Raw genomic sequence first — 13706 nt, forward strand, 5'->3', positions numbered from 1 at the left:
GTAGATGTGTATAAATAACTGTAGATGATCAATAATATGGGTAGATGTGTATAAATAACTGTAGATGATCAATAATATGGGTAGATGTGTATAAATAACTGTAGATGATCAATAATATGGGTAGATGTGTATAAATAACTGTAGATGATCAATAATATGGGTAGATGTGTATAAATAACTGTAGATGATCAATAATATGGGTAGATGTGTATAAATAACTGTAGATGATCAATAATATGGGTAGATGTGTATAAATAACTGTAGATGATCAATAATATGGGTAGATGTGTATAAATGTATGTAGATGATCAATAAAATGGGTAGATGTGTATAAATAACTGTAGATTATCAATAATATGGGTAGATGTGTATAAATGACTGTAGATTATCAATAATATGGGTAGATGTGTATAAATGACTGTAGATTATCAATAATATGGGTAGATGTGTATAAATGACTGTAGATGATCAATAATATGGGTAGATGTGTATAAATGACTGTAGATTATCAATAATATGGGTAGATGCTGCCACCCAGTGGCAATCTCTACTAACTGCAGGTGGCACGCTGTACTTATGGAAAGGGGATACCTAGTCAGCTGTACAACTGAAATGTGTCTTCAGTATTTAACCCCTCTGACTCAGAGAGGGGCAGTGAGGCTGCCTTAACTGACGTCATCGGCGCCCAGGGAGCAGCTGTTGTTAACTGCCTTGCTCAAGGGCAGAACGGAAGATTTTTTTTTACACCACCTTGCCAGCTCTGGGATTCAAACCAGCAACCTTTAAGTTAATGACCTATTGCTCTTAACCCGCTAGGCTACATGCCGCCTAGGCTTTGCACCAATGGGGGCGGCAGGTAGTCTAGTAGCCTCTGCACCTATGGGGGTGGCAGGTAGCCTAGTGGTTAGAGCGTTGGGCCAGTAATCGAAAAGTTGCTAGATCGAATCCCTGAGCTGACAAGGTAATAATCTGTCGTTCTGCCGTTGAACAAGGCAGTTAACCCCACCGTTTCTAGGCCGTCATTGTAAATAATAATTTGTTGTTAACTGACTTGCCTAGTTAAATAAAGGTTAAATATAAATCTAGTGTATGTCAATGGTAGTGTACCTGCTGTGTGCTTGCAGCCTCCGGTACTCTGCCCTGACTTCATCCAAGCTGCAAGGCCCGTCATCATTGCCGAGGAATATCCCTAAACACATGTTGAATACCCCTAAACGCATGTTGAATATCCCTAAACACATGTTGAATACCCCTAAACGCATGTTGAATATCCCTAAACACATGTTGAATATCCCTAAACACATGTTGAATATCCCTAAACGCATGTTGAATATCCCTAAACACATGTTGAATACCCCTAAACGCATGTTGAATATCCCTAAACACATGTTGAATACCCCTAAACGCATGTTGAATATCCCTAAACACATGTTGAATACCCCTAAACGCATGTTGAATATCCCTAAACGCATGTTGAATATCCCTAAACGCATGTTGAATATCCCTAAACGCATGTTGAATATCCCTAAACACATGTTGAATACCCCTAAACGCATGTTGAATATCCCTAAACGCATGTTGAATATCCCTAAACACATGTTGAATATCCCTAAACACATGTTGAATATCCCTAAACGCATGTTGAATATCCCTAAGCGCATGTTGAATATCCCTAAACGCATGTTGAATATCCCTAAACGCATGTTGAATATCCCTAAACGCATGTTGAAATGTTGAATATCCCTAAACACATGTTGAATACCCCTAAACGCATGTTGAATATCCCTAAACGCATGTTGAAATGTTGAATATCCCTAAACGCATGTTGAATATCCCTAAACGCATGTTGAAATGTTGAATATCCCTAAACGCATGTTGAATATCCCTAAACACATGTTGAATATCCCTAAACGCATGTTGAATATCCCTAAACGCATGTTGAAATGTTGAATATCCCTAAACGCATGTTGAATATCCCTAAACACATGTTGAATATTCTTAAACGCATGTTGAATATCCCTAAACGCATGTTGAATATCCCTAAACGCATGTTGAATATCCCTAAACGCATGTTGAATATCCCTAAACGCATGTTGAATACCCCTAAACGCATGTTGAATATCCCTAAACGCATGTTGAATATCCCTAAACGCATGTTGAATACCCCTAAACGCATGTTGAATACCCCTAAACACATGTTGAATATCCCTAAACGCATGTTGAATATCCCTAAACGCATGTTGAATATCCCTAAACGCATGTTGAATATCCCTAAACGCATGTTGAAATGTTGAATATCCCTAAACGCATGTTGAATACCCCTAAACGCATGTTGAATACCCCTAAACGCATGTTGAATATCCCTAAACGCATGTTGAATATCCCTAAACGCATGTTGAATATCCCTAAACGCATGTTGAATACCCCTAAACGCATGTTGAATACCCCTAAACACATGTTGAATATCCCTAAACGCATGTTGAATATCCCTAAACGCATGTTGAATATCCCTAAACGCATGTTGAATATCCCTAAACGCATGTTGAAATGTTGAATATCCCTAAACGCATGTTGAATACCCCTAAACGCATGTTGAATATCCCTAAACGCATTTTGAATATCCCTAAACGCATGTTGAATATCCCTAAACACATGTTGAATATCCCTAAACACATGTTGAATATCCCTAAACGCATGTTGAATACCCCTAAACACATGTTGGTGAATAGAATCTGGGTACTTAAATCACAGAACGTGTTTTTTGCTGTACACATCAAAATGGCCTCGGGCTCCTCTCACCTTTCAGTAGCATCAGTCTGCTCAGGTAGGCTTCCTGCTCTTTGAGAAATCCTTTGGCATGGTCCAAGATCTTCCACTGACCGACCAGACAACATTACAATGACACTTTACAATACAAAACATTACACTGAGGTTTCCACTTTGATCTGATCCATAATACCAATTTATCAGCAGCTAGGTGAAGATCTACCTGCATGGACAGGTAGGTGAAAATCTACCTGCATGGCCAGCTAGGTGAAGATCTACCTGCATGGCCAGGTAGGTGAAGATCTACCTGCATGGCCAGGTAGGTGAAGATCTACCTGCATGGCCAGGTAGGTGAAGATCTACCTGCATGGCCAGCTAGGTGAAGATCTACCTGCATGGCCAGCTAGGTGAAGATCTACCTGCATGACCAGCTAGGTGAAGATCTACCTGCATGGCCAGCTAGGTGAAGATCTACCTGCATGGCCAGCTAGGTGAAGATCTACCTGCATGACCAGCTAGGTGAATATCTACCTGCATGGCTAGCTAGGTGAAAATCTACCTGCATGGCCAGCTAGGCGAAGATCTACCTGCATGGCCAGCTAGGTGAAGATCTACCTGCATGGCCAGCTAGGTGAAGATCTACCTGCATGGACAGGTAGGTGAATATCTACCTGCATGGCCAGCTAGGTGAAGATCTACCTGCATGGACAGGTAGGTGAAGATCTACCTGTATGGACAGGTAGGTGAAGATCTACCTGCATGGCCAGATAGGTGAAGATCTACCTGCATGGCCAGCTAGGTGAAGATCTACCTGCATGGCCAGCTAGGTGAAGATCTACCTGCATGGCCAGCTAGGTGAAGATCTACCTGCATGGACAGCTAGGTGAAGATCTACCTGCATGGCCAGCTAGGTGAAGATCTACCTGCATGGACAGGTAGGTGAAGATCTACCTGCATGGACAGGTAGGTGAAGATCTACCTGCATGGACAGGTAGGTGAAGAACTACCTGCATGGACAGGTAGGTGAAGATCTACCTGCATGGCCAGCTAGGTGAAGATCTACCTGCATGGACAGGTAGGTGAATATCTACCTGCATGGCCAGCTAGGTGAAGATCTACCTGCATGGACAGGTAGGTGAAGATCTACCTGCATGGACAGGTAGGTGAAGATCTACCTGCATGGCCAGATAGGTGAAGATCTACCTGCATGGCCAGCTAGGTGAAGATCTACCTGCATGGCCAGCTAGGTGAAGATCTACCTGCATGGCCAGCTAGGTGAAGATCTACCTGCATGGACAGCTAGGTGAAGATCTACCTGCATGGCCAGCTAGGTGAAGATCTACCTGCATGGACAGGTAGGTGAAGATCTACCTGCATGGACAGGTAGGTGAAGATCTACCTGCATGGACAGGTAGGTGAATAACTACCTGCATGGACAGGTAGGTGAAGATCTACCTGCATGGACAGGTAGGTGAAGAACTACCTGCATGGACAGGTAGGTGAAGATCTACCTGCATGGACAGGTAGGTGAAGATCTACCTGCATGGACAGGTAGGTGAAGATCTACCTGCATGGACAGGTAGGTGAAGAACTACCTGCATGGACAGGTAGGTGAAGATCTACCTGCATGGACAGGTAGGTGAAGAACTACCTGCATGGACAGGTAGGTGAAGATCTACCTGCATGGCCAGCTAGGTGAAGATCTACCTGCATGGCCAGCTAGGTGAAGATCTACCTGCATGGACAGGTAGGTGAAGATCTACCTGCATGGACAGGTAGGTGAAGATCTACCTGCATGGACAGGTAGGTGAAGATCTACCTGCATGGCCAGCTAGGTGAAGATCTACCTGCATGGCCAGCTAGGTGAAGATCTACCTGCATGGCCAGATAGGTGAAGATCTACCTGCATGGCCAGCTAGGTGAAGATCTACCTGCATGGCCAGCTAGGTGAAGATCTACCTGCATGGCCAGATAGGTGAAGATCTACCTGCATGGCCAGCTAGGTGAAGATCTACCTGCATGGCCAGATAGGTGAAGATCTACCTGCATGGCCAGCTAGGTGAAGATCTACCTGCATGGCCAGCTAGGTGAAGATCTACCTGCACGGCCAGCTAGGTGAAGATCTACCTGCATGGCCAGCTAGGTGAAGATCTACCTGCATGGCCAGATAGGTGAAGATCTACCTGCATGGCCAGCTAGGTGAAGATCTACCTGCATGGCCAGCTAGGTGAAGATCTACCTGCATGGCCAGATAGGTGAAGATCTACCTGCATGGCCAGATAGGTGAAGATCTACCTGCATGGACAGGTAGGTGAAGAACTACCTGCACGGACAGGTAGGTGAAGATCTACCTGCATGGCCAGCTAGGTGAAGATCTACCTGCATGGCCAGCTAGGTGAAGATCTACCTGCATGGACAGATAGGTGAAGATCTACCTGCATCGACAGGTAGGTGAAGATCTACCTGCATGGCCAGCTAGGTGAAGATCTACCTGCATGGCCAGCTAGGTGAAGATCTACCTGCATGGCCAGCTAGGTGAAGATCTACCTGCATGGCCAGCTAGGTGAAGATCTACCTGCATGGACAGGTAGGTGAAGATCTACCTGCATGGCCAGATAGGTGAAGATCTACCTGCATGGCCAGCTAGGTGAAGATCTACCTGCATGGCCAGATAGGTGAAGATCTACCTGCATGGCCAGATAGGTGAAGATCTACCTGCATGGCCAGCTAGGTGAAGATCTACCTGCACGGACAGGTAGGTGAAGATCTACCTGCATGGACAGGTAGGTGAAGATCTACCTGCACGGACAGGTAGGTGAAGATCTACCTGCATGGCCAGGTAGGTGAAGATCTACCTGCATGGCCAGATAGGTGAAGATCTACCTGCACGGACAGGTAGGTGAAGATCTACCTGCACAGCCAGGTAGGTGAAGATCTACCTGCATGGACAGGTAGGTGAAGATCTACCTGCATGGACAGGTAGGTGAAGATCTACCTGCATGGCCAGGTAGGTGAAGATCTACCTGCATGGCCAGATAGGTGAAGATCTACCTGCACGGACAGGTAGGTGAAGATCTACCTGCACAGCCAGGTAGGTGAAGATCTACCTGCACAGCCAGGTAGGTGAAGATCTACCTGCATGGACAGGTAGGTGAAGATCTACCTGCATGGACAGGTAGGTGAAGATCTACCTGCATGGACAGGTAGGTGAAGATCTACCTGCATGGACAGGTAGGTGAAGATCTACCTGCACAGAGCTGTTTCTTCAGGAAAATTAACTACATTGCGCACTTTAGATGTTTCTAATTGTTTTTGTATTATGTATTCTGTTTCAAATCATCCTAAAACTGAGCACATATGACTTTTTATTGCTTTATATGAAATTAAAGTGAAGAAAAAAAAACATTGCAAAATGTATCGCAGAATTTCAGAAAAGCTGCAGCAAAATCAAGCATTTTTGTCAGCAGAAACCACACAAAAAATGGCGCAAAATCCTGGAGGGACTGACCAATGCACCAAGTCTGGAACCAACATTTTTTTTTTTTTTTACCTTCATTTAATTAAGAACAATTTCTTATTTACAATGACGGCCTAGGAACAGTGGGTTAACTGCCTTGTTCAGGGGCAGTACGACAGATTTTCTTTACCTTGTCAGCTCCGGGATTCGATCTAGCGGTTACTGGCCCAACGCTCTAACCACTAGACTACCTGCCACCCCAACATGACCCTGAACAGCTTCTAAATCTTACTAGCAACTGACTGAAATACGGAAAAATCGACATTTTTTTCTTAATTAGTGGTGTTTGAATTAGTTTATAAAATGCGGGACATGATTGCTTGGTTGTGGGACGCGTGTCAGAGGGCCAAAATGCGGGAAATGTGGTCACCCTAAAATCCACTGTGAGTAGCTAGCTAGCCCCAAATCACACTCTCTACCCAGCAACAGTTAGCTAGCTATCCCCAAATCACACTCTCTACCCAGCAACAGTTAGCTAGCTAGCCCCAAATCACACCCTCTCTACCCAGCAACAGTTAGCTAGCTAGCCCCAAATCACACCCTCTCTACCCAGCAACAGTTAGCTAGCTAGCCCCAAATCACACCCTCTCTAGCCAGCAACAGTTAGCTTACAAGCAACAGTTAGCTAGCTAGCCCCAAATCACACCCTCTCTACCCAGCAACAGTTAGCTAGCTAGCCCCAAATCACACTCTCTACCCAGCAACAGTTAGCTAGCTAGCCCCAAATCACACTCTCTACCCAGCAACAGTTAGCTAGCTAGCCCCAAATCACACTCTCTACCCAGCAACAGTTAGCTAGCTATCCCCAAATCACACCCTCTCTACCCAGCAACAGTTAGCTAGCTAGCCCCAAATCACACCCTCTCTACCCAGCAACAGTTAGCTAGCTAGCCCCAAATCACACCCTCTCTACCCAGCAACAGTTAGCTAGCTAGCCCCAAATCACACCCTCTCTAGCCAGCAACAGTTAGCTAGCTAGCCCCAAATCACACTATATTTACCCAGCAACAGTTAGCTAGCTAGCCCCAAATCACACCCTCTCTACCCAGCAACAGTTAGCTAGCTAGCCCCAAATCACACCCTCTCTACCCAGCAACAGTTAGCTAGCTAGCCCCAAATCACACCCTCTCTCTACCCAGCAACAGTTAGCTATCTAGCCCCAAATCACACTATATTTACCCAGCAACAGTTAGCCAGCTAACTAGTTTCTCCATAGTAGCTGACCAAAAATATTTTCACAACAGTAGCTACACATGAGGGAGAGGACAGGAAGACATTTTAGATTGTTAGCCATCTAGTTATCTACCTTAGCAGGCATCTTGTTGGATGTGGGACAGACGACGGTTTTGAGGGTCTCGAACAGGGTGGCTAGGTTGGCCCGATGTCGGGCCTGCAGAGCCCGCCTTCTCTCCTTCTGGTGCTCCTCGATGTCCCGCTTCCTCCGGAGCCCGGACGGACCGGCACTACCTCGACCGGACATCCTGATTGATGGTAAAATGCGACACCACACTGGTTAATCTAGTTGTTTCTCTTCTTATTGTTAGGGTTATATCGGTCAACAACAACAACAAAAAGATGGCTACCTAGCACTGATGGCTAACGTTCACGTTAGATGCTGATGGTTAGCTAGCTACCGTTAGCTAGCAAACGTTTTAGCTACTGTTAGCTAGCAAACGTTTTAGCTACTGTTAGCTAGCAAACGTTTTAGCTACTGTTAGCTAGCAAACGTTTTAGCTACTGTTAGCTAGCAAACGTTTTAGCTACTGTTAGCTAGCAAACGTTTTAGCTACTGTTAGCTAGCAAACGTTTTAGCTACTGTTAGCTAGCAAACGTTTTAGCTACTGTTAGCTAGCAAACGTTTTAACTACTGTTAGCTACCTGATTAGTATAGATTTCGAAAATATAGCCACAGACCTTATTATGTAGCTTCCTTACCTTTGAAATCCTTTATAAATGTATGTTAACAAACTGTCCACGTTTTCTGTTAATGTTATGCCAAATGATCTTGTGTGTGTGATTTTTCATACAGGATGTAGCTACATGAACCGCGGTAGGCTCCAACCGTCTATTCAACCGACAGTATGGAGATACAGTAGGGCGCCAACCGTCTATTCAACCGGCAGTATGGAGATACAGTAGGGCGCCAACCGTCTATTCAACCGGCAGGAGGGCTCCAACCGTCTAATCAACCGGCAGTATTGAGATACAGTAGGGCTCCAACCGTCTATTCAACCGGCAGGAGGGCTCCAACCGTCTAATCAACCGGCAGTATGGTGATACAGTAGGCAGCAGTTGTCCTGTCGTGTTGTCGGTCGTCTTCAATAAAGATTGAAAACAACTTTGTCAGGTCGATCATTTATCTAGCTAGCGACATTGTCTGTGATATCGAAAGTCACACTTTTATTTAAAACGTTATAAAAACTAAAAATGTGGGCATATACTTAGCTGATGCACCCGTATTTACTTACCGGTATTTTAAAAGTGGTTGATATTTGACCTGATAAGATATCCAGTCAGGAAGGAGAGAGTCACTTTATTCTGCCCAGCCTGAGCACCTCACAGGTATGTCTTTCACATTTATATCTACATCAAATGCCTTGACTCATTTTCAGAGTTAATATTATGGAATCAGTCTACACTTCTTTTTACCCTAAATTACCTATCGTTTTTGTATTATCACCAAGGCCCTGGTCACTTTACTATAAGGCTGATGATAAAGACTGCTTAACCAAGGCCCTAGTCCCTTTACTATAAGGCTGATGATAAAGACTGCTTTACCAAGGCCCTAGTCCCTTTACTATAAGGCTGATAATAAAGACTGCTTTACCAAGGCCCTAGTCCCTTTACTATAAGGCTGATGATAAAGACTGCTTTACCAAGGCCCTGGTCCCTTTACTATAAGGCTTATAATAAAGACTGCTTTACCAAGGCCCTGGTCCCTTTACTATAAGGCTGATGATAAAGACTGCTTAACCAAGGCCCTAGTCCCTTTACTATAAGGCTGATGATAAAGACTGCTTTACCAAGGCCCTAGTCCCTTTACTATAAGGCTGATAATAAAGACTGCTTTACCAAGGCCCTAGTCCCTTTACTATAAGGCTGATGATAAAGACTGCTTTACCAAGGCCCTAGTCCCTTTACTATAAGGCTGATGATAAAGACTGCTTTACCAAGGCCCTGGTCCCTTTACTATAAGGCTTATAATAAAGACTGCTTTACCAAGGCCCTAGTCACATAGTCACTACCCTGCTGCCATTCATATGAAACGGTGGTAAATGTCTTTCCGTGCCGTTCATATGAAACGGTGGTAAATGTCTTTCCGTGCCGTTCATATGAAACGGTGGTAAATGTCTTTCCGTGCCGTTCATATGAAACGGTGGTAAATGTCTTTCCGTGCCGTTCATATGAAACGGTGGTAAATGTCGCCACCCAGAGGCAGCTGAGACACATGTAATTTATAATGTCATTGGCCTTATCTCAATTAGATTTGCTCCTGCATCCTCTCTCTCCTCCTCTCTCTCCTGCATCCTCTCTCCTCCATCCTCTCCTCCATCCTCTCTCCTGCATCCTCTCTCTCCTCCATCCTCTCTCTCCTCCATCCTGTCTCTCCTCCATCCTGTCTCCTCCATCCTCTCTCTCCTCCATCCTCTCCTCCATCCTCTCTCTCCTCCATCCTCTCTCTCCTCCATCCTCTCTTGCCTCCATCCTGTCTCTCCTACATCCTCTCTCTCCTCCATCCTCTCCTCCATCCTCTCTCTCCTCCATCCTCTCTCTCCTCCATCCTCTCCTCCATCCTCTCTCTCCTCCATCGTCTCTCTCCTGCATCCTCTCTCCTCCATCCTCTCTCCTCCATCCTCTCCTCCATCCTCTCTCTCCTCCATCCTCTCCTCCATCCTCTCTCTCCTCCATCCTCTCTCCTCCATCCTCTCCTCCATCCTCTCTCTCCTCCATCCTCTCCTCCATCCTCTCTCTCCTGCATCCTCTCTCTCCTCCATCCTCTCTCGCCTCCCTTTGAAAAAGGTCAAAGGTAATCAAGTATAGGGAACGTGGATGAAAATGAGAAGCTCCTTCTCCACTCCACATCAGGCACATGATGTTTACAGGGGAGGATCCACATGATGTTTACAGGGGAGGATCCACAGGGGAGGATCCACATGATGTTTACAGGGGAGGATCCACATGACGTTTACAGGGGAGGATCCACATGATGTTTACAGGGGAGGATTCACATGATGTTTACAGGGGAGGATCCACATGATGTTTACAGGGGAGGATCCACATGATGTTTACAGGGGAGGATCTACATGATGTTTACAGGGGAGGATCCACATGATGTTGACAGGGGAGGATCCACATGATGTTGACAGGGGAGGATCCACATGATGTTGACAGGGGAGGATCCACATGATGTTTACAGGGGTGAATCCACATGATGTTTACAGGGGAGGATCCACATGATGTTTACAGGGGTGAATCCAGAAATAAATGTGTAAATTGATCCAAACAGATTAAGTTGGTCGTGAAAGAAATGTTCTAGCTTAAAGGATAAGTAGCATATCTTTTTTAAATGTTGGCATGCTTTTCTCCTCTGACAATACACCAGCTGGTTCAACGAGGACGTGGCAGATATCACAACTCTTCTGCAGTAGGATACACTTGTGCTTCCTCGTCAAAAGGAGGCTGTTGAGGAGGGGAGGACCGTCTTCCGTTTGTCTGCTAATGAATTGACACACTCCTCGACCACCTATCGGTTTCCGGGTCACGGAGGAGAGACAGGACGGAGGAGGGGGGACGGGGGAGAGGACAGGACAGAGGAGAGGGGACGGGTGAGAGGCGGAGGAGAGAGGACAGGACGGAGGAGAGGGGACGGGGGAGAGTGGACAGGGAGAGAAGACAGGGTGGAGGGGGGGGGGGTACAGAGGAAAGGGGACAGGACGGGGGAGAGTGGACAGGACGGGGGAGAGTGGACAGGGAGAGAAGACAGGACAGAGGAGAGGGGACGGGTGAGAGGCGGAGGACAGAGGACAGGACGGAGGAGAGGGGACAGGGAGAGAAGACAGGACGGAGGGGGGGGGCGTAGGAGAGGGGACGGGGGAGAGGACAGAGGAGAGGGGACGGGGGAGAGAGGACAGGACGGAGGGGGGGGGGGGGCGTAGGAGAGGGGACGGGGGAGAGGACAGAGGAGAGGGGACGGGGGAGAGAGGACAGAGGAGAGGGGACGGGGGAGAGAGGACAGGACGGACTTTTGTCCAAATGAGAAAAGGCCAGTGTCCATGTAGCAGCATTGAACCAACAACAAAACACCCACATCTTGTTTTCAGTTTATTCCACAACTCTTATCATCTTCTGAACATATCAACAATTTAACAGATATCATTTTCCAATAAAAACACAGTGTAACATTTTAAAGGGACAAGGTTTAAACTGAAACACTTAAACCTGTTAAACAGAGAAACACAACTTTTGGCTTCAAACCAATTTGGCAGCTTTGTTTTAGGAGAAACATTTCAACAAAGGTACTGGATGGATGGAGATCAACATTTATCCCAAATGGCACCCTATTCCCTATATAGTGCACTACTTTAGACCAGGGCCCTATTCCCTATATAGTGCACTACTTTAGACCAGAGCCCTATTCCCTATATAGTACACTACTTTAGACCAGGGCCCTATTCCCTATATAGTACACTACTTTAGACCAGAGCCCTATTCCCTATATAGTATACTACTATAGACCTGAGCCCTATTCCCTATATAGTGCACTACTATAGACCAGAGCCCTATTCCCTATGTAGTGCACTACTATAGACCAGAGCCCTATTCCCTATATAGTGCACTACTTTTTGACCAGAGCCCTATTCCCTATATAGTGCACTACTTTTTGACCAGAGCCCTACTGGTCAAAGTAAATCCCAGTGCACTACATAGGGCATAGGGTGCCTTTAGGGATGTATGGTGATGGAGGCCTCTCCACACACAGACATAATGTTAATTCACTCTCACAGACACACAGAGAGATGGGCACTATACTAACGGATTGGGACAGGACGCCTGGCAGAATACTAACGGATTGGGACAGGACGGCTGGCAGAATACTAACGGATTGGGACAGGACGGCTGGCTGAATACTAACGGATTGGGACAGGACGGCTGGCTGAATACTAACGGATTGGGACAGGACGGCTGGCTGAATACTAACGGATTGGGACAGGACGGCTGGCAGAATACTAACGGATTGGGACAGGACGTCTGGCAGAATACTAACGGATTGGGACAGGACGGCTGGCTGAATACTAACGGATTGGGACAGGACGGCTGGCTGAATACTAACGGATTGGGACAGGACGGCTGGCTGAATACTAACGGATTGGGACAGGACGGCTGGCAGAATACTAACGGATTGGGACAGGACGGCTGGCAGAATACTAACGGATTGGGACAGGACGGCTGGCTGAATACTAACGGATTGGGACAGGATGGCTGGCGGAATACTAACGGATTGGGACAGGAGGCTGGCTGAATACTAACGGATTGGGACAGGACGGCTGGCTGAGTACTATACTAACGGATTGGGACAGGACGGCTGGCTGAATACTATAGTAACGGATTGGGACAGGACGGCTGGCTGAATACTAACGTATTGGGACAGGACGGCTGGCTGAATACTAACGGATTGGGACAGGACGGCTGGCTGAATACTCTGCTAACGGATTGGGACAGGACTGCTGGCTGAATACTATAGTAACGGATTGGGACAGGACGGCTGCCTGAATACTATAGTAACGGATTGGGACAGGACAGGACGGCTGGCTGAATACTATAGTAACGATTGGGACAGGATTGCTGGCTGAATACTAACGGATTGGGACAGGACGGCTGGCTGAATACTAACGGATTGGGACAGGACGGCTGGCTGAATACTATAGTAACGGATTGGGACAGGACGGCTGGCTGAATACTATAGTAACGGATTGGGACAGGACGGCTGGCTGAATACTAACGGATTGGGACAGGACGGCTGGCTGAATACTAACGGTTGGGACAGGACAGCTGGCGGAATACTATACTAACGGATTGGGACAGGACAGCTGGCTGAATACTAACGGATTGGGACAGGACGACTGGCTGAATACTAACGGATTGGGACAGGACGACTGGCTGAATACTAACGGATTGGGACAGGACGACTGGCTGAATACTAACGGATTGGGACAGGACAGCTGGCTGAATACTAACGGATTGGGACAGGACGACTGGCTGAATACTAACGGATTGGGACAGGACGACTGGCTGAATACTAACGGATTGGGACAGGACAGCTGGCTCAATACTAACGGATTGGGACAGGACAGCTGGCTGAATACTAACGGATTGGGACAGGACAGCTGGCTGAATACTAACGGATTGGGACAGGACAGATGTC

At 46.5% G+C, this 13706-nt stretch overlaps 1 protein-coding gene and 1 long non-coding RNA gene across 3 annotated transcripts in view; one reads left to right on the forward strand and one right to left on the reverse strand.

The window, feature by feature from the left end:
* The window catches only part of LOC139533449 (stimulated by retinoic acid gene 8 protein homolog), a 29629-nt gene extending 21274 nt beyond the window's left edge, over positions 1-8355 (reverse strand). Inside the window, exons 1-4 of one of the 2 annotated variants that reach the window (XM_071331477.1) lie at positions 8219-8355; positions 7590-7764; positions 2800-2875; positions 1108-1189 (exon numbers count right to left, since the gene is read on the reverse strand). In XM_071331477.1, the coding sequence (XP_071187578.1) occupies positions 1108-1189; positions 2800-2875; positions 7590-7763 (332 nt within the window). In that variant the 5' untranslated portion in view covers position 7764; positions 8219-8355. Of the gene's footprint in view, positions 1-1107; positions 1190-2799; positions 2876-7589; positions 7954-8218 lie in introns of those variants that run through there. The other variant, XM_071331479.1, reaches the window with a different exon arrangement.
* On the forward strand, positions 7667-8621 carry LOC139533450 (uncharacterized). Its single transcript, XR_011666753.1, has 2 exons — positions 7667-7774; positions 8313-8621. It is a non-coding gene; the product is annotated as an uncharacterized lncRNA (long non-coding RNA).
* The last annotated feature ends 5085 nt before the right edge of the window (positions 8622-13706 follow it).

This window comes from Salvelinus alpinus, chromosome 11 (assembly GCF_045679555.1).
Source record: "Salvelinus alpinus chromosome 11, SLU_Salpinus.1, whole genome shotgun sequence".
NCBI lineage: Eukaryota > Metazoa > Chordata > Actinopteri > Salmoniformes > Salmonidae > Salvelinus > Salvelinus alpinus.